This window comes from Protopterus annectens, chromosome 7.part1, assembly GCF_019279795.1.
Source record: "Protopterus annectens isolate FY-2018-M chromosome 7.part1, PAN1.0, whole genome shotgun sequence".
NCBI classification, from domain to species: domain Eukaryota; kingdom Metazoa; phylum Chordata; order Ceratodontiformes; family Protopteridae; genus Protopterus; species Protopterus annectens.
The window spans coordinates 418,380,491-418,406,430 of record NC_056740.1 but is presented as its reverse complement, the minus strand read 5'-3'; the positions used below and the strand labels follow the sequence as shown (position 1 = coordinate 418,406,430).

Sequence of the window (25,940 nt, the reverse complement as noted above, 5' to 3'; positions counted from 1 at the left end):
TTTGGCTGTCTGCCTTGACTTAATTCTGTCTTCGAAATTTTTGACTGTAGCTACTGCTTTAGGGCCAAACAGAGACTCCTTATCCAAGTGAGTATCCGAAGGTTTGGACTACGTGCTTCGGGGAGGGGGGTCTTGCTCCCTTAGCCATGCATGCCTCAAACTGCCTCCTAATGATAGACCCATCCCTGCTGGCTGCCTCTGAAGCATCAAACTCACAGTGCAAGTAATGCTTGATCACCTGTGAAGTGGAACTATAAATGTCTGTTAGTCCTTTGGATAAGGCCTTATTTTCCATGGTCAATAGCTTTTGTCTCCTCTGTTCCAGCAGTGTCTCTTGATGTTTTATTAAGTGGAAGTGACAGTTCATTGTCCTCATAGATAGGTTTTGCAAGAAAGTATGCACTTGTGCCACTCTGTCTAGGGCTGTACCCTACATATCGTTGGGAAGGGGTGGTTTTGTATAAGGTGGCTGTGGTAGCCTTGGGTGCAGGACCAAAAATCTCTGGGTTAAGGCTAGGGCTAGGGCTTCACATAAACATATTTTCAATAACCTTTCAAGGTTATTGAAAATATGTTTGTGAAGCCCTAACCCAGTAGAATTTGTCAGATTTTCTGTGTCCAGGAGGAAGGGAGTCTGGTCTGAAAGAGGATTCTTGAAGAACATAATCAAGCATCTCCAAAATATGGGGATCTGCCAGGGATTTACGTTCTGGGAGGTGGAGAAAGTTCCTGACTTTCTTCTTAGATTGCATATAAGCTTGTTCTTCCCAATGAAATTAATCCCCAAAGGAGTGTAATGTTTCCCCAAAGGACAGATCCTTAGTGGGGGTAGGCAGAAGGCAAGGTTTCCTCTGAGTGAGACTTCTGAAAAGGAGACCAGGAGGCATCCTCTTCAAAGGCTGAACCCTCTTGGTCTGAGTTTTGCCTAGACTCAAAAGGGTCTGTAGGAACCCTTGGGATTGGGTCTCTTTTCCTAGATTTGGGGGTGGGGTCTGCCCCTTACCAGGGGAAACCAGATCCCCTGCCAATTTAAATAAATCCTGCTGAGAGGCTTGAGAGTGGGAACTGAAAGGGCTGGAATGGAAGGTGTAAGACTTCCTTAGGAGTAGACTTTTTTGTTTAGGTCTGCGGGTGTCAAAAGCACAGAAGTCTGAATGCCTCTATGGTGTAATGGAAGTAGTTTGTTTGCAGGAAGCAGAGGGCTGCACTGTGTTCTCGGACCCTACAGACGAACAGCATTCAATGATTGGTGTACATGTTGAGGGACCCGGCAGCATATTGGCCTCCGAAAAGGTCTCTATAGAGGCCTTGTCTACCACCTCGATTGTGGGAAGGGGGGCTGCAAAGGCACCTCACTAATTTTGTGATAACCAGTCCTGGCAGGCCAACTGATGGTGAAAGGGCTTCAGAGGGTCTGAGCTTAGGCAGATTGTGTTTAGGCAAATCGATGTCAATACATGAAATAAATGCCATCCCAAGCAGAAATTCAGAGGGCTCTCTAAGAAGCCTAGCTAAAATGTCTACTCTACGTCGAAAAGTTCTGGAGTTGAATTGGGTGCAGAAACAGTTGGCAATGTCATGTGTAGGGCCCAAACAAGTAGCAGAGGGTGTGGAAATTCTGTTGTGGAATCAGTTTATCACAGTGGAGGCAATTGTTAACTTTCTCTGACATTAGTTAGAAAAAGAAAGAATTCCCCAACTGGGGTACTTAGCTTTCTGAAGTATTCACTCTGGGGCAGACCGGCTGATGCACATACTGAATGCTTCAGTCTGCAACAGCAAGAAAGAACTGAGGTCATGAATTCTGCGGGCTTCCACGGTGGGAAATCCCACAAGAAAGGACTGCAACAGTAAAACATGAAGAACATCAGTAGATGTTGAAATAATTACTGCTGCAGTAGCCACTCCTGCCCTCTGTCCACTTTGTTTTTTGGTGTGTTTTTTATGCCTGGGTGTGAATATTTATTTTTGTTGTTCCTAGCTTTGTCCTTTCAGGGCTCCACCTCACTCTGCTGGCAGGAAAGCTGTGAAAGGCTTCATGGCTAAACTTGTCAGCTCAGCCCATGATACTTGACAGTTTGTGGTTATGGAATGTGCTCTGAAGCTTTGGATGCTGGCCGACTGTTGTATCCTTTGCAGGATGTAACCTATATAGCTGAGACTGCTGCAGCAGTGATCATTCGAACATCTGCTGTTATGGTATTAAAACTTGTACAACTGTGTTCCTCATTCATCCCTCTTGTACTGCCAACCCTGGAAGATGTGTTGAATGCTGCTTGTAATCAACCTGATTCCCAGCCATCGGCCCCTCAAAAAAGCAGTTAAAATGTACAAAAATGCAATGTATAGGATGATTATCTGCACATTCAACTATATTTATAAATGTCTAATAATACATATGCTAGTGTGTTTATTTTGTTTCTTGGAGCTTTTCCCCCCGGGCCTCCACTGAAAATGGACATACATCCAGTTGGACTAGCCCGGTCAACAAATGTAAAATAAATAAATAAAATAAAGTATCTCAGACTAATACATTCCTTTTCTCTCACCTTAGATCAGACCCAGTAGCCATATCCCCAGTTTTTCCTACTGGCAAAAGGCTGGTGTAGAACACTAACCCTTTTGGGGACAAATAAGGCAATGCGTTTGAACACTTGGGTAAGAGTGCGTTTTCTTCCACTTTAGCTTTCAGACTTCTCAGTTATCAGGTATACATGATGAAGCTAATGCTTTGTTATATAGATAATCATAGGGAATTTGCTACCTCACTTTCTGTGGAAAAAAAGCTCTTCTTTTTTAATCAGCGTTTCCACTTTGTACCAGGTATACAACATGCTTTGAAGAGTGTATGATCATGCAGATCCTGTGTCTAGGGCCAGTGCTGCTGCTAGAGACAGTGTAGAGAAGGTATGCCTGGGTATTAAACCAAGAGGCTGCTAATGAGTGAAAGTCTTGCATTTTAGATAAGGGGTATTGTTTGGTTCTTCTGATACCCAGGTTAAGGAGCTAGAAAGAAATCTTCAGAGTGAAATAGCTAGAAGCAGGGGTCCTTTAAGAAAAAGCAACAGGCCATCATTACAGCCCAACTGTGCCAGTATCGCCCACCAACCTCCTTTGGTCAATATTTCTACAAACCTGTCCCACAATCTCCTTGGCCGCCTCCTTTGGCAAAAGATCATCTCAGACTCTTGGGTGTTAAAAGTGGTGCAGAAGGGTGACAGGTGGCATAGGATACAAATTCCAGGAATTCCTCCCCACACTCTGAACAAAACAAAATATTTTCCTTCAAATCTTGATGAGTGGATGGGAAATAGCAAATTCACCCCGGGGATCACTCCAGTGGCTCTACTTGACAGAGGCACTGGGAGCTAAGGTTGGGTGGCACGATGCCAGGGTAATCCTATGAGCTAGGCTTGTAAAGGCTCCATGTTCTTCAGTCTTTACACACCCAAAGTCTCCTAGAACTAGTACCTGTAAGTCAGAGGGGCACAGGCTTCTATTCCAAAATATTTCTGGTACTAAAGAAAGAGATTCTTTGAGGCCAGTACTATATCTTTCAGTTCTTAAAACCTGTGTGTGAAAGTACCAAATTAAAAATGTTGACTATACAGAAACTGTTACCCCTCATTTCTCCAATAAGTTACATGGCACCACTGGACTTTGAATATGCTTATTTTCACATTCACATAGCCACAGGCTTCAGGAAGCTTGTAAAGTTCTCGGGAGTCAGGTTATCATTTGTCTGCATTACCATTTGGATTATCTACATACTAGAAATTTTCACAAAATGTTTAACCTCTGTCGTACCTTATTGCAGACTGGGTGGTATCCACATATTTCCTTATTTAAGTAAAGGCTCTGCAAAGATAAGCAAGTTATCCAGATGCCATGAATCAGTAACCTGGGTTATGTCTCTGTTTCCAGATAAATGTTGCAAAATCATCTATGACACTGTCAGACAGGATTGTGTTTCTGTTATGCCTTCTAAATATTTCTGTTCAAATAGCTTTTTTTGACAGTAGAGAAAGTGAGTTTTTGTCTGGAATCTTTCCTGTGCTTTTCCAGTCAGTTTCAGACTTCTGTAAAAGATTCTTATGATCCCCTAACCAAGTTACACATGAGAAAGATGCAGTGGTTTGTAATAACATACAGACCCAGCATTTATATATCCTCTGGAGCAGCAGGATCCAGTTATGGGCTTTCTAAAAATGGAACTGTATTGGTGAAGACAAGAAGTTTAGCTGCAACTACCCTTTCTCTCCTCAGACCCCAAACTAATGTTTCACCACAGACTCTTCAGACTTTGCTTGAGAGCAGTTTCCATGCAGGTGAAGGTGCAAGACATGGGAGCCATTCAGACAGACCAAAGTACATCAGCATAAAGGAGATGTAGACTGTGATCCATGCCTTGAAATCTCTTCATTATCTTGACCCCTTCAAGTGATTTATAAATAATACCATAGTGATGTAGTACGTAAACAAACAGGGAGGTACAGGGTCATACCCCTTATGCAGGCTGGCTATAATGACCTGGGAGGGAGCTGTACAGCATTCCATAACCCTTCAAGCTGTTTGTATTCCATCAGGGCAAACATATAGTGGTAGACAAGCTCTGCAGGACCATGACAAACCCTCACAAATGGAAATCGAATGGGGGGCGGGGTTCAAAGTTTTGATCCACTTGTTTGGAATTCCTCAAATAGGTCTTGTTCCGTTTCCTTTCAAAACAGATGACTGCAGGGAGTCCTGCGGCAGAATTTGTTTAGCTATGTTTGGAAAAAAGTTATATTTTCATTCTCTTGGGCAGGAATGCTCCCTCTTTTTGGCCCAAGTAACACTGTTTTTCCCTTGTTGTGGAATTGTCCTAGGACAGTTACCACAAGCTTCCTCATAGACTGGATCTATTCACACAAGATGGGGGAGTTTGATACACCCCCGATCTCCATCAACTTCTGCTGACTGCCTGGATGGTTCATTTCTAATACCTTTAGGCATTTATTTCATGAGGACGTGCAGCAGTTATTAAATAAGAGAAGAAAACCTGCCATTAGAAAGTTGTGTATTGGTAAGTGGAAACGATTTTCTGTTTGGTGCCTAGTCAGTAATCATCGGCCCATCAGGGATTTTGTCACACTGGTATTCGGATATTTGTGAGAGTTACTTCCCTCTGGCATCTATTCTTATTATATACAGGCTTAGCTTGTGGCCATTTCAGCATGAATGTCCATAGATCCTCTTCTTTCTTCTGTATTTGTGGTAAAACAGTTTCTGAAAAGGGTTTTACTCCTGAGACTTCCTCATAAACAGGTTGCTCCTGCTTGGGATTTCAACTTTGTGCTGAAAAAGTCGATTGTTATGTTATAAACCTGCTCATCAAGCTGATTTTAAGGTTCTTGACTTGGACAACTGTGCTCATCATTGCTCTGACATCTACAAGAAGAGTATCTGAGTTGCAAACTCTCATGGTGAGTCACATAAGGAACAAAGCCCCCCTCATATGCCCAGAGTGATTTTGTAGTTTACTTTGATTCAAGCCAAGCAGTCTCCTTGTTTTCTACCCAGAACCTAAAAACCAGGGAGAAAGAATTCTGCATCCTCTGTTCATAGCTCCGGTACTATCTTGAGAGAACCATGTCTTTTAGAAAAGCTATGTATGTATGTATTATCAAATGGCAAGAAAGGTCACCCCATGTCTAAAGACAGTTTCCATGAGATTGTTCTCAGTTATTTATTACTATTATTTTTTTTTGTTATCGCCATGACAAATCCATTCCAGGCAGTATCAAGACACATTCCACTAGAGCACTGTCTTCTTCAGTAGTTTACTGGAAAGGGGTGGACTCTAGAAGCATTCTTGAGGCAATTGCATGGTCCTTTGTGCATACTTTTCGAGGTCCAGGTCTGGCTTTGCTGGGACTATTCTTCCGGGACTCCTGGATGTGTGTCCTTCTTCCTCCCAGTTTGTATAGACTCTGGTAATCGACCCACATACCCTAAAGGCTACTGCAGCAGTGGGAATGATGAACACAGTACACTTGTGTAAGTTGCCTATGTCCATAACAGTAGATGTTCAAATTTCTCAATTCTGCAGTAGCAGCACCCACTCGCCATCCACCTACTTTTGTATGTAGTTGTAGTTGGGATGTAACGTTAGGGGGTTGTTTGTTTCTACTTTTTTATATTTATTATTGTTGTGTGGTTCTATATATGGGCAAGAAAGTCCTGCAGAAGTCTTCACTCTGACTGCAAGGTTCCTTCCTTGGGGCTAGCCAATCAGCAGTCAGAGTGAAGGTTTTGGGGGGAGCCAGAGCTTTGTGATGCTGGTCGGTTGTTGTTCCCTGAGTAGGGAAACTACCCATATATTTTAAAGGTTACCTCAGCAGTGAGGGAATTCAAACATCTACTGTTATGGGTAAGTACAACTTGCACAATTGTACTTTCAGCTTCTTGTCTACTGTTGATGCCACATGTCCAAGTTTACACGTTCTTATGCGTGTCATACAAGAAATGTCATGGCGGACTTCTGATCTTTTGCTGGTTAAACTTCTCAGAGGAAAGTGATCACTTTTATGTCTTTCTACAGCCTTCATTTTTAATTCGGTCAATACCACACCTAGTCCATCACCAGACACTTGGTCAGGGATGTACAACCCTTATACGTTCTAGTACCAACACAACCACCTCATGAGCTGTAAATCATTTTAATAGCTTGGTTCTTCATTTCTTCATGAGATCCAAAGAGCCTCAAATAACAGCATTTCTTGCCTTAAGAATATTTTATACTTGCTTGAACAAAATCCTATTTTTGCATTGATTTCTCCTCATAAAACATGATTTCTATTTGAGCATTGTTCACACAGTCATTTAAATCTTTCCAGAATGTGCAGTGATTTCTGACTTTATTACTACCAGATGTTACATTTATTATTATATTTTTTCTTTTTTTGCACACCTGTGTGGCAAGTATCTTTTGTGTTTTTATCAAGTTTTAAACTCTGATGAACCTTGCCATTTTTGACATCTGCAATTTCTTGTCTTGTTTGGCTCCCTCTCCACATCAGTCAGAGTACCTCATTAACCCTCTTTAAGCGCAACCTGGATAAGAACAGAAAATACACCCCTGGGATTCCACCTGTATCCTTGCTGGACAGTGGCATAGGGTGCTGACTTGGAACATGGGCTAAATTTTTGGCTAGGCTTGTAAGGACCTCAGTGCCCAATAGCCTAGTAACTTCCTATGATCCTATGTTCATAGGTAGGTACTAGGCTATCTGCCTGAAGGCATTTATAAGCCTAGCTGGAATGTGTTGGCTTTCGCCGCCCCCTTAGATTAGTTCCCTGTGCCTCTTTCCAGCAGAGCCATTGAAGTGATCCCTGGGGTAAACTTTGTTTCCCATCCACTCGTCAAGGTTTCTCTTGAAGGAGGGTTAGGGAGGAGCTCTGCGTAATGTAGATTGGAATCTTGTTCCAGAGCATGGAAAGTCTCTGGGACCGGAATCTATCCCTCCAGCACGTCCTGTTTATTGTTGTGGTGAGGTTTAGATCCCTAGAGTGTATGGCTCGAGGGGATATGGTTTTCTTTAGGTGGAGCATGTCCATCAGTTCTGGGTTGGACATGGCCTTGCATGTCAGGCAGAGATCACCGCTGAGTAGGCGGTATGCAACTGAGTACAGCTGGAGTTTTTTCAGTCGAGCTGCGTAGGGTATCTGTTTGAGACCATTGATCCTCTTGGTGAGGTAATTCTGTGGTCTTTCCAGATGTTGCAGGTGTCTTGTAAGGTACATCCCAAATGGGGCGTTGTACTCTATGATGGGTCTGATGAATGATGTGTTGAGGGGCACAATATGACCTCTTTTGATTTGGATGCAAACCCTTTTGTAATTAGATGAGCCGCATAGAAGGATGTGATTATCAAAGGAGAGGTTACTATCTACTTGGGTCCCCAGATCCCTTATTACGTCTTCCGTATTTAGGGGGCTACCACCTATGTGGTAGTTTGTGGGTACTTTGTTTTTTCCAAAGGGGATGACTGCACTTTTTGGCATTTAGCTTGAGGCCATGGTTTTGACACCATGTATCTGTCTCAGTGAGACCCTTTTGAAGGATGTCTGTGTCAGCCGGAGAGTCAGTTGTAGCCCCTAGTTTGCAGTCGTCTGCGAACTTGGTCAGCCATAGTCCTCCTGTGCTTGCCTGTCCTTCTGAGATGTATATGCTGAACAGGAGGGGTCCTAGGACTGAGCCCTGGGGAACGCCACTTGTAACCAGTTTAGAGTCAGATCTAGTTCCCGCAACTCTTACCATGTGGGTTCTGTGCGTGAGCCAGTTGGCAACCCATCTCGTGATGTATGGGTTTATGTTCAGGCTGGTGAGCTTGTCTATAATACCTGAATGGGGAATGGTGTCAAAGGCCTTTGCGAGGCCTAGGTATGCTGTGTGGACCACCTTTCCCTCGTCTATAGACTTAGTAACTGTTTCAAAGACATCCATCAGGTTTAGGAGGCATAATCTGCCTTTAACAAAGCCAAACTGGATAGGGTCCAGTGTTTGGAGGTTCCCAATGTCTCTGTTCATGAGATCCATGATGATGCGCTCCATAGCCTTGCAGACCAAGCTAGACAGGCTTATAGGGCGATAGTTCCCGGGGTCTGTTGTAGCTCCACCTTTGTGGAGCGGAATAACCATTGCTGTGTGCCGCTCTATGGGCACGTAGCCTGTGGAGAGGCTGAGTTTGAACAGTATGTTTAGGTGAGGGGTTAGTTCTTCCTTTTATTGTGTAGCTTGTTTATGGCAGGGGTCCACCAGACTGGTTTCCTTTTCTTGAAGGAGTGAGTCTTGGTTTTGCTTGGGATAGCACAATCCATGCATTCTTGTAGGTGCCTGTAGAGTGCATTTGTAAAGGATTTTGCAGCTTGGACAGCATTATCCTTTAGCATGGGGGCTTTGAAACTTTCCACCTCGGTCTTAAGTAACGTGAAGTTTGCTTTTGAAAAGCTTTTCACGGTGGTTTCTTTGACCGGGGGTGGGGGAGGAATGTGGATTTCCAAAGTGATTAGTTTATGGTCAGATCTAACCAGCAAGGGGTTGACCTCCGGTGTGGAACACTGGTTGCCCATGTTGGTGATGACCAGGTCCAATATGTTGTCACCTCTGGTGGGGGTGCTGACCAGTTGATCCAGAGCATTTGAGTTTATAAATTCTAGGAAATGTTGGGTCAAGGGAGTTAGTACTTGAGTAGTTCTGCCAGTTAATGTATGGGTAATTGAAATCACCCAATCTCAGGGTGTTTGGCAGGACCTTTAAGTTTCCCAGTGTTACCAGAAATGCAGAATGGGGGTCTTGGGACATGATGGGTGATCTGTAGCAAGCTACAATTTGAATTGCAGTTTTGCCAGTTGCACATGGATGATCTCTGAAGCATCGTGCTGTGCCACTAACTTGAAGGTGTGGGTATCCTTGAATATGGATACGCCCCCGCCTTTTGTATTTCGGTCCAGTTTTTGTGGCCAAAACGTATAGTATGAGTTGTAGCCTGGTAGTGCTGGGGTGCTCTCTAGCCTTAAACTAGGTTTCTGTTACTGCACTTATATCTATTTTCTACATACTGAGGAGTGCCTCGAGTGCATGCATTTTGAGGTTTAGACTTCTGGCATTAAGTAGCATTACCTTCAGTTTTTTGTTACTTGTGCTATTTATGGCGGTGGGTTAGTTTTTTGAGCCTTGCCTAAAAAAAGCACTATGGGGGTGGAAAGAGCCTTGGCCAGTATTCGAAAGCCTAAGGGCGACAGGTGCAAGCCATCTCTAGCAAAGCAGCGTGGCTTGTCGAGCATATCATCCAAGGCTGACAGATACTGGATCTCCCCTGTGAATGACACCAGAAACTTAGCCAATTGTTGAAATTGATCATTTTTTCTTTATACCGTGGTATCATTTTTGGTGAGGGCAGGATGCTACTCGGGTCATACCGGCCTGGGCTTACGTGATCAGAGAGCTCCTCCATGTCTCTTTTCATGTAGTCCAAGGAGGTACGGCTCAGGTCATTCACACCAACATGGACAGTGACAGAGTCGTATTTGTACTTGTTCTGGAATGACCTGAGTGCTTGTGTTATGTGGCGGATCTTGGCACCCGACAGGCAGCTAACAGTAACCTTCTCCTTGTTCAACGTAGTGAGTGGGATGTCAATGTGCCTGACTATAGAGTCACCTATTACTAGTGTGTTGGGTATGTTATTTTGCCTTAAGGGCTGTTATTGCATGCCACACTGGTTTTGTGAAGTATGTGTTTCATGGTTTGTGTTGGGATGTGGAGGTTGCTTGAATGTCTGCTTTGGAGGTCTCTGTTGCTTTTGCAGATTTTTATTTAGAGCCTCCGAGTATGTTTTCATGTATTTATGTGTGTTTTTTGCTGGTGCTGGTTTCATAGGTCTATGTGAAGACTGGTGGTGTGATGCAAGTAATTCCCTTCTCCTCTTGACTGCCTGGTTCAGTCTTGGGTTGAGAGAGTTTAGCCTCCAGTTTGGCTGTATAATTGCATCTCTCGCATGTATTAGTGTTTGGTGGTAGGAGGAGAGGGTTGTCTCTGTACATGAGGCAGTTGTAACATTGCCTCAAAATGCCCATATTCACCAGTTGGACCTGAGAGTACACCTGAAACTGCCCATTGGACATGCCTGGATAGGTACAGTGAACTGTTTTACGGATTGGCTGGTAAGGTCGAATAGAGAGCCTTGCCCTTCTCTATAGTATGGGGGGGGTCTAGTGCTAAGGTTTATTTGTGCTTGCTATGAGTTTTGAGCAAGTGCCGGGCTGAGAAGTGAATGGTTTGAGTGCTTAAGTTGAAAGTTTGTCTAGTTTCAAGGGAAAAATTGAAGAGGACACTTTGTGGAGCCGTGAATACTTATACCCTAGCTAACCGGCGCTCAAAATCTGGTAGGAACATGCTAATGTGTTTGTCGGATTTATGTTGGTATATCTGCTCAATACACTAAATATAACAAATGTTCATGGGGTAGAAAGCCATGTGACAATAAGTTTGAAAAAGTTGCAAAGTTGTTTCTTATGTGAAATAAAAATTCAAGGTGCCTGTTTGCTTTATGATACCATACAGTGTTTAATTTAAAACCATAACCTTTGTAGTTTGTCTGATAAACATTTTCTGTTAGTGGTATCATTTAAACAGTCAAGCTATGGCATAAAGCTGGAGGCCCTGCTGAAAGATTGTTATAGATGTCGTTTGGTTCAGCTCATTTTGACTGTTCATTTCAGGATATTGAATGTTTGTCATTAAAGGAGGCTGCCTTAGTGGAATAAATGTGATAACTTTCAAAGATATCTTGTGGTGGCATTAGAAGTACATGCAGGATGACATCACATTGCAAATAAATGGAGTATTGAATAATTTTCATAGGTACAAATTGAAAAAAAAGAAATTGTGATCATTTTCTTTATTACATACTTCCTAATGCTTGGCAACTAATTCCTTTCATTGTTTTCCTAAATGTGCTAACATTTTAACTGCTACAGTTAATACTGCATTTTCTGCAGAAAAGAATTAGTATTATTTAAAATGTGAATTTGGTACCTTACTGACCTGTTGTAAGTTCTTGGTAATTGCTATTAATAACCAGTGTTATGTTTTTGTGGTATGAGATTATATGTAGGAAGAAATAAACTCTGGTTGAGCTTCCCACAATAATTTTGTTAGATAGGCATGGGGTTTGTTCTGTAAGTAGCTGTAAGGTAGTTTGCCTTACTTCTGCCCGTTGCAGAATTCTATGCACCATTTTGTAGAGTTGGTTTTAAATATTCATTTGTGTCAGATGACCTCGCAAATCACAGTAAGATCTCCTCTACTTTGATGTAGTGTCACAAATGAGTAACCGTTGAGATTCGTGAAAATAATACATTGGATGTGATGCATCAAGGTCTTTGAAGGCATGAAATACATGATGATGGTGGGAGGGATGAAGGGACATGCATTGAGGCCTAATTTTGTAAGCTGTATAAGAGAACTAGCTGACGCACAGCAGTGGAGGACTCTGATTTTCCATGTTAGTAGAAATGTGATGATGTGTTATGAGAGGCTGGTGTGGATGCATGTCCTCACAACTTGCAAATGAACACAATTTTTTTTGCTTTTAGAACCTGTAAGACTTTTGTACTCGTAAGTAGATTGTTTGGTGCTGGATTAGGTACTATATCAACTGAACTAAACTAATGGAGTTAAAAAAAAAAAAATGAATCATCTGCTGCGACAGTTACTTTTAATTTGGCTCTTTGGAATGGTTCAGCCTTTTTAGGGCCTTATAAAACAAGAATATTAGACCACAGTTAGAACACCAGACATTGCTTTTTGATAAGGTTGACAGGATCTAGGAGCAATGTTAAGACTGAGGATGAAAAAAAGGTTAGAGAGTGACCATCAACCATAAACTCAGTCGCACAAAACATTTTGGGCAGTCTAAAACAAAAGCCAGTTGGATATGGGGGTGATGTAGTGAAAAGGGCAGCTGTACATAAATGAAACACATTTTATTCTTTCAGTATGGATAATACTGGAACAACCACACCTACAGTTTTACAGTTCTTTAAGCTTTTTAGCGGTAAGAATAGTTGGGAATTTGGGAATTGGTAGAAGATGGCCACTTGTATTGGTTGAGGGAAAGCGGCTCAAGAAAGGAGAGTGGTAGCCAGCCTGGCGCCACAGTGGTTTTGACCCTGACTGCTCCCAAAATCGTGTGGATTTGATTAAAGATCTAGGTGCTGGAGAGCTTGTCAGGAAGGGGTAGAACTTAGGAGCCATTAGCAGCTCACTTATCCTGCAGAGAGAAAGGTGGTGGTGGTCTGCAGAAGCTGAACATTAGGGAAGGTTCATGATTGCTGCAAGGAGTACACATTCACTGAAGTTAAAATGTTTGGTGTGTGGAAATTCAGTCGCACTGGGTCCATCTTTAGAGGTATTGCACACTGTATTTTCTAGCCAGCAGAATGAGATTCATGTTAGGAAAATACAAAAGATTCTCACTCCCCACCACCACACAAACACACACATACAATGATGGCTGCAGTCATCTGCTTTAATCTCCCAGTCCTGGTGTCTTAAGGCCTCAGAGATCAGAAACAAGACCTGGACCAGTAGTGTAGGAGGAAGTTGTGGTGGTGCTGGGAATGAGGGCCACATAAACCTTACTTCAGAATATATTAAAGAAGAGCTTATGATAAAGGAATGAAATTGCTATCCATGTACTTTCCCTTTAGGTGGGGACTGGTGCTAAAGGGTTTTAGTTATGATTTAAAAAAAAATACCTGAAGGAACTTGCATAGATAGCAACACTGCACTTAAAAGATTATAATCACAATTCAAGAAAGTACTTACTTTACAAAGGTGGAGCTTAAACCCTAGAATATGCGGTAGAAGACATTAGCATGTACTTTGGTTCTGTGGAGTTTTAGATGACTGCAAATGGAGAGGTCCAGGTACAAACGTTGGGCAAAATCTGTAGACTGGTGGTCTTCAGTACCATTTTTTTTTTAATCTGAGCAGTATTTTGGAAGGAGGATGGCAGCTTCATTTTTAAGTATATAGCAATGTCAGGCTTGTCAAACTGTTAGAAAATGATGGAGATGTTATTACTTAGGAAGGAGCAAGCCTTTTGCTGAGGATAATGATTAATATTAGAGACTCTTCACTGAGTTGAGGATGTGGAGGATTTTGCATTTGTAAAGCTGTAGATTTTGTTAATGTGGTAAATTGCTTTAATAGAAGAATGAAGTACTGGTCTTGCAGTTTCTCCTTTAAGTACTTGAAGAAAAAGTAGAAATTGCGGGCGGTGCAGTGGTGCAGCAGTTAATGCTATTGCCTCACAGCAAGAGGTTCTCTGGTTCGATTCTCGGCCGGGGTGCCTTCTGTGTGGAGTTTGCATGTTCTCCCTGCGTTTGCGTGGGTTTCCTCCGGGGACTCCGGTTTCCTCCCACATTCTAAAGACATGCGTCTGGAGCATTTCTCGCCGGGCCTCCACTGAAAACAGGATCTGTGGAACCTAGTCGGACTTTCCCAGTCAACAAATGTTAAATAAAATAAAATAAATAAATAATTCCAGGACTTGCTCATGCGAGTCCCAGAATAGCAAGACAGTGTGAGAAATGCAGACTGACTTGTATGAAATCCAAGATTGTGTTCTCTTAATAATCCCTTTTCTTGGAGGTTTGTCCATCTCAGAATTGTTATATTTAAGTAGCAGGGTAGGGTGGGAATGCAGTTCCCACACAGAAGAGTCTAGGTTTGCATCCCCTCTCCCCCACAGAAAGAAGTTTAAAGGGGGTCTATATTAGAAGAAAGAAAGGACTAAACATCGAACAGCCTAAAGGCCGAAAATGCCAGACGTCAAAGTGCTTTTTGTGAGATCGCAGAACAGCGAAGATCGGGATATTTACCCTTTCCTCACTGTAGTGTGATCTCAAGGTTAGCCCCCCACAATAGCATGTTCGAGGTCCGTTATTTTTGGCCTTTAGGCTGTTCGATAAGTCTTTTCGTTCTAATATAGACCTGTTTAAAGGAGAACAGTAATTGTCAGTTTTCACTGGTCTTTTGTATTGTCATAGTTATTTCTGTAATTCAGAGATTTGCAGTTGTGAGTTTTGGCTTTGCAATAGGTAGCCTGGGAATGCAGGAATTTTCCTTGACTTGACTTCTGTAATAATTTGATTTGTTCATGAACAAAGTTTTGTACATTTTTTTGTCCAATAACACATACCAATAACTTTGGGTTGCTGTAATTTTTTGCATTCTAATTATAGACTCTAGTAAAATTGTGAGATGACATTTTTGTTTTTTCTTCCTTAGATTTGCATTCAACACATCTGCAAGAGTAATTTGTTTGACAGACTATAGATTTGCTAGATATTTGTTTCAGATCACGAGTTTTGTATGAAAAAAATGTCTGTGTACCCTTAAATGTTTGTAGTCTGCCAGTTTGAGAAATGAAAGTTGGGAGTAGTGGGTTTGGTATTCTGAAAGTAAAATGTAATGAATCACAAAGGTATGTAGTTCTTATTTGCATGTATTTCACTTTTGTAGACATATCAAACAGTTTTAAAGGACGTCCTTCAGCAGCTTTTAGATGCTATTGTCACTGCAACTGACCCTGCAGGCCGCCCGATCAGTGATCTTTTTCAGAAAATTCCTTCAAAACTGGTAAGACCAAAATGTAAAAGTTAACATGACTGCCTTTTATAATGTCTTATGGAAGTTGTCTCCAAAGGTACCTTTGTCAGCACTGTGCTTGTCAAACCAGAAACGGCAATGATATTAGCTTGGCTATTTCACATTTAGATGTGGAGAAGTAGTTTTAAACTGTGCAGATTGTCTGTAAGGTAGGGTAATATGGCTTCAAACTAGCAAATGACTTGTGCATCTTGGAACAAGACTTTTTTTCCTGTGAAATATCCTCTGATACAGTCACTGTGTTCAGTAGTAAGATTAAGCATGGCAACATAATGTTAGTAAGATTGTGTTGTATCATAATGTTAATAACATTAAGTATGACATCATGATGTTAGTAATATTAAGCATGGCATCATAATGTTAGTAAGATTGTGTGGCATGTTAAAGTTAGTAAGATTAAGTGTGGCATCATAATGTTAGTAAGATTGTGTGGCATCATAATGTTAGTAAGATTAAGTGTAGCATCATAATGTTAATAACATTAAGTATGACATCATAATGTTAGTAAGATTAAGTGTGGCATCATAATGTTAGTAAGACTGTGTGGCATCATAATGTTAGTAAGATTAAGTGTGGCATCATAATGTTAATAACATTAAGTATGACATCATAATGTTAGTAACATTAAGTGTGGCATCATAATGTTAGTAAGATTGTGTGACGTCATAATGTTGACATTAAGTATGACATCATAATGTTAGATTGTGTGGCATCATAATGTTAGTAAGATTAAGTATGGCATCATAATGTTAGTAAGATTAAGTGTGGCATCATCATGTTAATAACATTAAGTATGACATCATAATGTTAGTAAGATTGTGTGGCATCTTAAAGTTAGTAAGATTAAGTGTGGCATCATAATGTTAGAAGACGTACTGTGCATTCCTGTCACACTTCAAAGGTTAATTTGTACCATTGGGTGAATTCAGAACCTTGGAATGTGTTGCCCTGTAAGTTCATAATTTTATTTATCCTTGTGTTCTTGCTTAAGGTGCTTAAATAAGCAACTCCTTAATGCTAGAGCAAAACTTTCTAGCAGCACTTCATCTGTAAAGTAAAAGAGCATGCAGATACTTCAGAGACCATGGGCAGTGTGCTTCCCACTACCTGTTCACTCAACCCAGCCATACCATGATATGGGAACAGTACCTAAAACTGTTGCATCTTGCATATATTGTATATAGTAAAGAAAATTGTAGATATACTGTAATTAATGATACTAGCTTAAGGCTATCTTACATGTCCTGATCGTAGCTTAGTTTTCATAACTTTGTCATTGTAAATGGCTTTATCTTTGATTATACTGTTTACAACTAACTGTGTTTCTGCATGTGATGTTGACTTTGTTTCTCCCTCAGTGATCTGCCCAAGACGCATCTTATAATATGTTAATCCGTGTTTTGTACTGTATAACTTAAGCAGTTGTAAAGTTGTTACTGTCAGCAAACATTCCCGTTTAAAGTGTCAAGAGTAAAACTGTGGCTATCTGGAAGAGATATTCTATTTAGTGTCAAGTATGTCCTCACCCTTTTTTGTGGGAATTCCCGCTGTCCTTTATTTGTGCAAGTTACTGACATATGGCTTCGTATATACCTCTGTTAAAGCTCATTTGTTAGCCATTTCTACTTGTCTGCCTCTGAATCCGCCACTGGCTTCTAGTTTTGAAGTCGATTTTTAAAAGACAAACTTCATATTAAGCCCCCAAGCAAACCTATTCCTCCTCCTTGGATCCTTAATTTTGTTCTTGAGAAAGTCTGTTTTTTTAACATAGACTTTACTCTTCATTGCAATACTGTACTGTTAGTAGCTCTTACTTCTGCCAAGAGGGTCACTGAACTCCATGCACTCGTGCACTTCCCTGTTTTTGTTTCTTTTTACTAAGGCAGGGTATCCTTTTGTACTAATCTTCCTTTATGCCCGTGGCGGTTAATGATTTGTCCGTAAATCAAACCGTTTATTTTACTGATTTTTTCCCTCTTCACAAAATGGTAGTGAGAATATTCTTCACATCTTAGTATTACATAGCTCAGATAGACAAAACCAAAGATGTCAGGAAATATGAGTAGCTTTTTGTTTCCTTTCATGCCAGAAAATTTGGTTTGACTTTGTCTAAGCAAACCATCTCTGTGAATTTGTAAGGTCATTTCTTTTTACTGTTCTTTTCATGGTAATCAGCCTTCCTGTTCTGCTTGTCCTCATTTCACCAGGGCTGTGGCCTCTTCTGGTGCCTTTTCCAAGGGTATGGATACTAGATTATTTTTAGAAACTGTTACTTGGTCCTCTGTACGTACCTGTACTAAATATTACAAGTTGGATGTCATTTCTAGAGCCAGAACAGGCTTCACTAGGACCATCTTACATGGGTTTTTGGAAGACTGTTCTGTCTTCCTCCCTCATTCTGTCAGTAGCTTTTGTACTCTCGTCTGTTAAATAATACTGCAACAGTGATAACGAATGACAAAGTACAGTTGTGTTAAGATCTTACCATAACAATAGATGTCCTACTTCTCACTGTTGCAGTATTCTGCCCCTCCATCCTTCCCTGGGTTTTCTTTTCTGTTGTGTCTGTGCTGGCCAAGGCCCTTGTTTTTTTTGATTGTTTCTTCCCTTCCTGGATGCACAGTCAACCTTTTCCTCTTGAGTTGCTCTGGTGGTTCTGGGGCAATTCAGTTTTGCAGATTAGGTGCTCATACGTCACTTGTGTACCTTATGTCTTGGATGTTGGACATGCTTCTGATGTACGATGCCTGGAAAGGGATAAAGCTTTGGTATACTGGTGAGATATTTGGCTGCCCTCTGCAGGATATCCCGTCTGTTAAAGAATATTGCAACAGTGAGAAGTAAGACATCTACTGATATGGTAAGATCTCACACAAATGAACTTTCTTTTGTTTCATTCAAACTGATAATTCGTGAAATTTATTTCCAAGGCTTCTGGCAGTGGCATAGCAAAAATTTATAGGTTTTTCAAAAGTCTGAAGGTAGCAATTGCTGACGGTAATTGATTCTTTGTCACTCTTTGTCAAGTAGGAAAAACTGTACAGTGCTATCTAGTCTGAAGTTACTGGCTGTTGAGAGGAACTATTTTTTTAGTCACCATATGTTTTTTAGTCTTTTTCTCCTTTCAGCTTTTCCCGGTTAGGGGTTGTCACAGTGGATCATCTGTCTGCTCATGATTGGCAGTGGAGTTTTACGGTGTCGAGTTGCCAGCCTGGCACCCAACCTTCTACAGAAGGCACACACACTCACACCTAGGGCCAATTTAGAGTGTCCAATCCACCTACTGCATGTCTTCAGGCTGTGGGAGGAAACCCACGCGACTACAGGGAGGACATGCAGACTCTGCACAGAAGGCACCCCAGCCGAGAATCGAACCGGAGAACCTTTTGCTGTGAGGCAGCAATGCTAACTGCTGCACCACCATGGCCGCCGTTTTTTAGTGTTCTGCTTAAATTTGTCATTGACATCCTTCCTTCACACATAGCTTAAATGTAACATACCTTAATTTGATGATTCATTTTTCACGTTTTTTCAAAATATTATGACTATTAGATTATAATGCAAGTAGACAATCGTATAGCTGTTTGTAAAATAGTGTGGTTTTGATAAATTCATAATTAATTCAGGTGATGGTTAAACCTTGGTATATGGCTGTTAAACACTGTAGTAAGCAATGTTTGAGTTATTCTTTACATATTTCATATGGTTAAGGGAAGTCCTCAAACTGTTCACTGCTTTGAGTGATTTCACCTCAGTACATGAATTTGCTAAGACTTTTGTTAGTAGTTTAGCTGACTTTAGAATGGTAAAGTCAAGTAATGCTGTAACCCTCATTTTTTTCCATTGCTTGTCTCTGCAAGAAGTCTTATCCACTCCCCTAAAAAAATGTTTACTATGTCCGTCTTAAGTTTACACTTTCTTCTAGATTTTTCAAGGTCATAGTCCAAATCTTTGGCTTGCTGATTGGTCCTATGTCATAAACCATTCTGAAGGGATCATTTCTGTTTGAATTCTCACTTTCTTAGATTACAAGAAATTGCCAGAAGAAAATGGCATAGGTTTCATTACAAGAAAAAAAAAGCCCCGGTACAGACATTGGTCTCTTTCTGAGATTAAAATCAGAATTTATGATGATGTAGTCTAGCATTCACATTGCCACTAATGACCTAGAAGTCCTCCTCCATTTGCACGTGAAGAAGACCTCCTCAAATCAGTACATCTTTCTACAGTGCATCCTTTCTGTCTTTGAAGATTCTTCTTTGCAGTTCTGTCTCTCTACAGTACAATATTTAATTTTACTGACACTAAGTGCTGTAGAGGAGAATTGTAACTGCCTAGGAGATACTAGAATCTTTTGGGAAGAGTTCCTCTCTTATTTAAAGACTTCAGGATGTATGGAAAATGGCTGCACGGTTATAAGTCTGCTGATTTAATATACAGGTTTTAGAAAGATTATTACTTCTAATTTAAAGTCATCGTTTTACATTTAGCCATTCTGATAGAACTTGTATACTTCCGATATCTGCTAATTTAAACTGAGATGGAGGTTGTTGGTGAGATATGGTAAGAAGGTGTGTTCTCTCTGTAGGTCACTGTTGCAGTCATAACTTTAGTTATTGCTACTGCAGCTAGAGTTCCACATCTGGACAGAGTTTCAAGAGCTGCCCCCCCCCCCCCCCCCCATGCCAGCCCTACATGTTCCACAGTGCAGACTTCTGCATGTCATGAAGGACATGGTTACCATTTTCAGTTCTTTTTTGCTGTGTTGTATTGTATAGATGTTAATTGTAATCCATCGGACCAAGCCAGGAGAGAAAGAGCAGGTAAGAGCCTTCCGGGGACTTTTTAAATATTTTATGCAGAGTTCCTGTTGTAGGGGCTAATAGTTTTAATTTCCTCTTTCAGAGGTCTGGCAGTGAGAGCCAAGCAGAGTAAGTGTACATGTAAGATTCAGACCAAAGATCATTTTTAAAGACAGGAACAATAAATGTATTTATTGTTAAGGGCTCAACCACAATGTCTCCTTATAATGCATCTGCAAGTACTTCAAGTCCAAGTTGTAAAGACTGGAAGGGATGCTCTGCTTGCACATTTAAACCACAAGAAGCTTGCACCATTTTATTTGAAGGTTGCCTGTGGCATGTGATAGTGGATGTTCTTTGTGTTTCACATTACATTTGGGGTAATCTGCTAGCAGGTTGCCCTCAGTCGGCCTGAATTCCAAAGTCTTGGGTCCTGCGTCGGTTGCTGTCTCCTCTTCCATGACGTCAGGTTGTCAGGGATGTAAAACATGCAGCCGGCGCCATTTTCTTGAGTCTTTCTTGCCATGCGGTGCCCGAAGCAGAAGCATTTTGCGAGTGCCGGTCAGCTGACTCCTTAAATATTCAAGTTTGAGTTTCAGAACCGAAGTCTTCACTAAAGCTAAGTACCCCATTGGGGAAACTTTTTTCTTGCTCCATAACGATGTCAGAAAAAGTTAATAATTGTATTACTTGTGGGAATCAAATACCTCATAAGGATTTCCATTTATACTGTATTCCTTGCCTAGGCCCTGATCACAACGTGCGTGGCTGTTGGTTTTGTGCTAGATTTAACCAATGCACTATTAAGCATCGGTATAGATGTTCATCGTGCATACAGCTGCAGTCATAACAGATGGGGTTCTCCTGCCGTCAGGCGGGTCCTCGGTCGGCCAAATTCCAAAGTCTAGGTCCAGCGTCGGTTGTCGTCGCTTCTTCCCTGACGTCAGTGCGACCCCTGACGTCAGTGCGACAGGGGTATAAAATAACCAGCCGACACCATTTTCTTCAGTCTTTCTTGCCGCACGGTGCCCGAAGCAGAAGCAGTTCGCAAGTGCCGGTCGGCCAGCTCCTGAGATTACGAAAATTTGGAAACCGAAGTCTTCTTAAAAGCTAAGTACCCCGTTGGGGAAAATTTAATTTTCTTGTCTCAGACCGATGTCAGACAAAGTTAATAATTGTATTTCTTGTGGGAAGCAAATACCGCATAAGGATTTCCATTCCCTCTGTATTCCTTGCTTTGGCCCAGACCACGACATCTCGGGCTGTCGCTTTTGTGCTACATTCAACAAACGCACTATTAAGCGTCGGGCGGAGTTCGCCCAGCATTACTTTGGGAAAGCATTTAACTGTACTATGTCATCGGATACTCCGACTCCGGTTTTGTCTAAAAAACGCAAAGACAAGGACCGACACTCTAGGTCCGCGGCCTCTACCGACACCATGCCAAAGCCGACTACACATGGTCCGGTTCTCAGAGAGGCGCCTACGCAGCCCCTGATTACCGATGACACACCTTTGGCGGTGTCTCCTGTACCTGAGGTTGCAGGCTCCTCGGCCCACACCCCGACTACAGATACCGAAGCCACTCTTGACGTTGAAACACAGAATGTGGACAGGTCCACCTCCACTCAAGGTGTCTTCAGACCTTCCTCTTCTTTCTACATCAAGGCTTTCACCAAGTCTAAAGCAACCATGCACCCTAAGAGACCAGCTACACAGGGCCCATCTCCAGGCCCCATGCCTAAGAAACAGATGCTTAAAATGGCTGAGGATTTAATTACTCTAATCAGAGGTTCTCAGCCTCCTCCGGACAAAAGGCCCAGAGTGGAGGAAGATTCCCCCTCCTCTGATCAGGGCTCCATTATTTCAGAACACTCTGATGATCAGGAACAGTCTTACTCCCCTTTTGAAGACTCTGATGCAGAGGAGTCTATTCCTTCTGTATCCCCCCCTGAGGTTTACTCATTTGGGGAAACTTTGCATACCTTGAGGGAACACTTCCACTGGGAAGGCCAGGATTATTCAGATTCCAAGAAAAGGCTCAGGGAATTTCTTTTGTTACCCCAGCACAGGCCTCTGGCTATACCTCTTGTCTTGGACATCCTAGATGATGTTTACTCTGAGGCCTGCCTTAACCCAGACTCTCTACCTCCAGCTCCAGTTAAGCCTGACAGGTACTACAGGGTTCCTGACTCACACCAGTTTCTATACAAAACCCATGCTGCTGACCTAGAAACCATTTCACAGGGGCCGAAGGGAGTTAAGGCCTCCATTGCCAAAAATCCATTGCCTTCTGAGAGAGATTCTAGATCCTTAGAAAGGTGGGGGAAAAAGGTATATACCTCGGCAACCTTATCCATGAGGGCCTTAAACTGTCAGTTTCATATGCTAAAATACCAACAGTTTCTGTGATCTCAACTGAAAAGTAAAATGTCACAGCCTGAACAACCAGACTTGAAGGAGTTGCAGGATTTGATGTATAGTGCAGAACAAGTGGGTAAACATACCTTACAATGTGGTTTTGATGCTCTAGAGGCCTCATGTAGAGCTGCTGTTACAGGCTCAGTCATACGTAGGCATGCCTGGCTCAAGGAACAAGCCTTGCCTGATCATGTCAAAGCTAAATTACTAGACGCCCCTCTTCAAAAGGATGTACTATTTGGAGCAAATGCTGAGGAAGTATTACAGAAAATGGAGGAAAAGGCTAAATCAATGCAAACTGTGAAAGAATTTCTACAGGTTCAACCCCCACGTTTTAGTAGAAATTGGCCTTCCAAAAACTGGTCCTTTCCTGCCACAGACAGACCCCAAAGAGGCAGATACAGGCACCCGAGGGGCAGAGGACAATCACAAGGATCGTACAGAGGCAGACAGTGGCAAGCTCCTACACAAAGAGGTGGTGAGGACAACTCGCAATCTTTCAGAAAGCAAACCCAATGACTTTCCCCTTTGCAGGCCAACCAGGTCTCAAATGGCAGCCCCCTTAGGAGGAAAGCTGGCGCTATTTTCAAAAAATTGGCATGTTGTCACAAAGGACAAATGGATCCTGGACATTGTAAACAGAGGCTACAAATTCCATTTTCATACCCTTCCAAAAATGAGAGGCATGCCAAACCTGCCACACAATCAAAGGGCAGAGGCACAAAAGCAAATTTCAGGTCTTATAAACATGAAAGCTATTCAAGAGGTACCTACACACGAACAAGGTCAAAGTTTTTATTCCAGGCTATTTCTGGTGCCAAGGAAGGGAAAAGATTGGAGACCTATTTTGGATCTTTCCATCCTAAACACATTCCTACTGCACCAAAATTCAAGATGCTCACTCTACAGCAACTTCTTCCCATGCTGGGCAAGGAGTCTTGGCTGGTAACATTGGACCTCAAGGAGGCATACCTGCATGTCCCAATCAGACAAAATTGCAGAAGATACCTCAGATTTCTTGCAGGTTCAACCCATTATCAATTCTCTGCATTGCCCTTTGGCTTATCTACTGTGCCCAGAGTATTCACGAAATGCCTGGCATCAGGAATTGCCTACTGCAGACTTCAAGGGATACAAATATACCCTTATTTGGACGACTGCCTGATCCAAGCGGACAGCAAGCACATTCTTCTGAAACATCTGGCTTATGTAATAATGTTATTCAACTCTCTGGGATACGCAGTCAGCAAAGAGAAATCAAGGCTAATACCCTCTCGGAAGATAACTTTCCTGGGTGCCAATTTGGACACAAACACCCAGATGGCCTACCTCACGCCAGAGAAGCAGGGGCAACTAATTCAATATTTCAGAACACTGGCAAATTGCACCAGGCTGACTGCAAGGAAAATCCTGCAGGCTCTGGGATTCATGGCATCTTGCATCTTACTAATCCCATGTGCAAAGCTGCATATGAGAAAACTACAATGGTACCTAAGAAACATATGGTCTCAACACAGCCACAGTTTGAAAACAATAATACCACTAATTCCATGTTTGCAAAAGGAATTTCTGTGGTGGGCTCAAGCATGTCAAACAAACACAGGTCTTCCATTCAGCAAGCCTCAAGCAAATCAAGTCATCACAACAGACGCTTTGACTACGCCTGGGGCACATGACAGACCGGTGCATTCAGGGCAAATGGTCCCAAAAGAAAAGCACCTTCACATCAATCAAAAGAAATGCTAGCAGTAATAAATGCTATTATAGCTTTCAAGGACCTTCTACAACCAGGTCAACTATTGATAAGAACGGACAACACCACAGTTATGTGGTACATAAACAAGCAGGGAGGAACACATTCTTACCCCCTATGCAGACTGGCCATGTCACTTTGGAACATGGCCATGGACTTACAAATGGAACTACAAGCACAGTACTTGCCAGGCAAGGAAATCACGCTGGCAGACAACCTAAGCAGGAATATGACAGATCCACATGAATGGAAGTTGCATCCAAAAGTTTTTACAGAAATAATCCAAGAATGGGAAAGGCCAGACATAGATCTCTTTGCCTCCCACAAAAATCATCAATTGACAAAATTCTCCTCAAGGATCTTCCATCCAAAGGCCTGGAGAGTGGACGCTCTCTCTTTCAGTTGGACATCAATGACAGTTTATGCCTTTCCGCCTCTTCCTCTGCTGCCCAAAGTCCTATTGAAGACCAGAGCAGACAGACCAAAGATGATCCTCATTGCTCCGGACTGGCCAAGGCAACACTGGTACCCACTCCTGAGGAGCCTGACACATTCCCCACCATGGACCCTGCCTCTAATGCCTCTTCTTCTGACTCAGCACAGCTTCAAAACTCTTCACAGTCGGCTAAAAACACTCAATCTAGCCGCATGGAAGATTCCTTAGCATCACAGCAGGCCCTACTTTCCAAGGAGGTGCAGGATGTCATTTTGGAGGCCAGAAGGCCATCAACTAGAAAAGCTTACTCCGCCAAATGGAAACGTTTTTGTGTCTGAAATGAGAAAAAGGGCCAGAACCCTGGAAAACTGAATTTACCTCAAATACTACAATATCTGGCTGAACTGCTAAGCAGTGGACTTTCGTTCTCCTCCATCAAAATCCATGCCTCAGCCATTTCTGCAGAATACAACACTGATCCACCTTTATTCTCTCACCCTCTATTAAGACAGTTCCTCAGAAGGGCTAAGAATTTAAGACCTCCAAGGAAACAACCAATACCTGCTTGGGATCTTAATTTCATTCTGGAAAAACTGACCTTGCCTCCTTTTGAGCCAGCTGCCTCATCAGATTTGCAATATTTGTCCTGGAAAACAGCGTTCCTTCTGGCTATCACTTCAGCTCGTAGAGGTTCAGAAATACAGGCTCTCATGGCTGTCCAGCCTTTTATCGTCTTCCATCAGGACAGAGTTTCCTTACGAACCAACCCGTCCTTTATGCCTAAAGTGGTATCCAGAGTAGCTTTAAATCAGGCCATACATTTACCTACTTTTTATCCTAATCCTCAAAACAAAGGGGAGAGATTACTACATTCCTTGGACATCCACAGGCAACTGCGCTATTATTTGGACAGAACAAGCCTTTCAGAAAATCAGAACAGCTCTTTGTGGCCTATGCGGTAGGAGTTCTAGGAAAGCCAATTTCCAAACAGACAATCTCAAAATGGATAGCCCACTGCATACGCTTTTGCTATTCTTTTCATGGCAAAACTGTACCTACAGGCATTAGAACCCATTCGACCAGGGCCACAGCCACCTCTGCAGCCTTCCTCAGAGGAGTAACTACCAAGGATATTTTGGAAGAAGCCACTTGGAGTTCTGTGCATACCTTCTCTAAGCACTACCACCTACCTTTATACTCCAAATCTAGAGCAGGCTTTGCCACTGCAGTCTTGCAGGGCATTTTGGCTCCTCCTAGTTCCACCTAGTGCCTACCACCCCTTTCTTAGATTTGGGATTCTACCCA

At 42.2% G+C, this 25,940-nt stretch overlaps 1 protein-coding gene across 13 annotated transcripts in view; it reads left to right on the top strand.

The window, feature by feature from the left end:
* The window catches only part of PBRM1 (polybromo 1), a 2,726,611-nt gene that overhangs the window by 479,209 nt on the left and 2,221,462 nt on the right, over positions 1 to 25,940 (top strand). For all 13 annotated transcript variants that reach the window (XM_044078866.1, XM_044078877.1, XM_044078870.1 and 10 more), the window contains exon 8: positions 15,077 to 15,193. In XM_044078866.1, the coding sequence (XP_043934801.1) occupies positions 15,077 to 15,193 (117 nt within the window). The remainder of the gene's footprint in view (positions 1 to 15,076; positions 15,194 to 25,940) is intronic.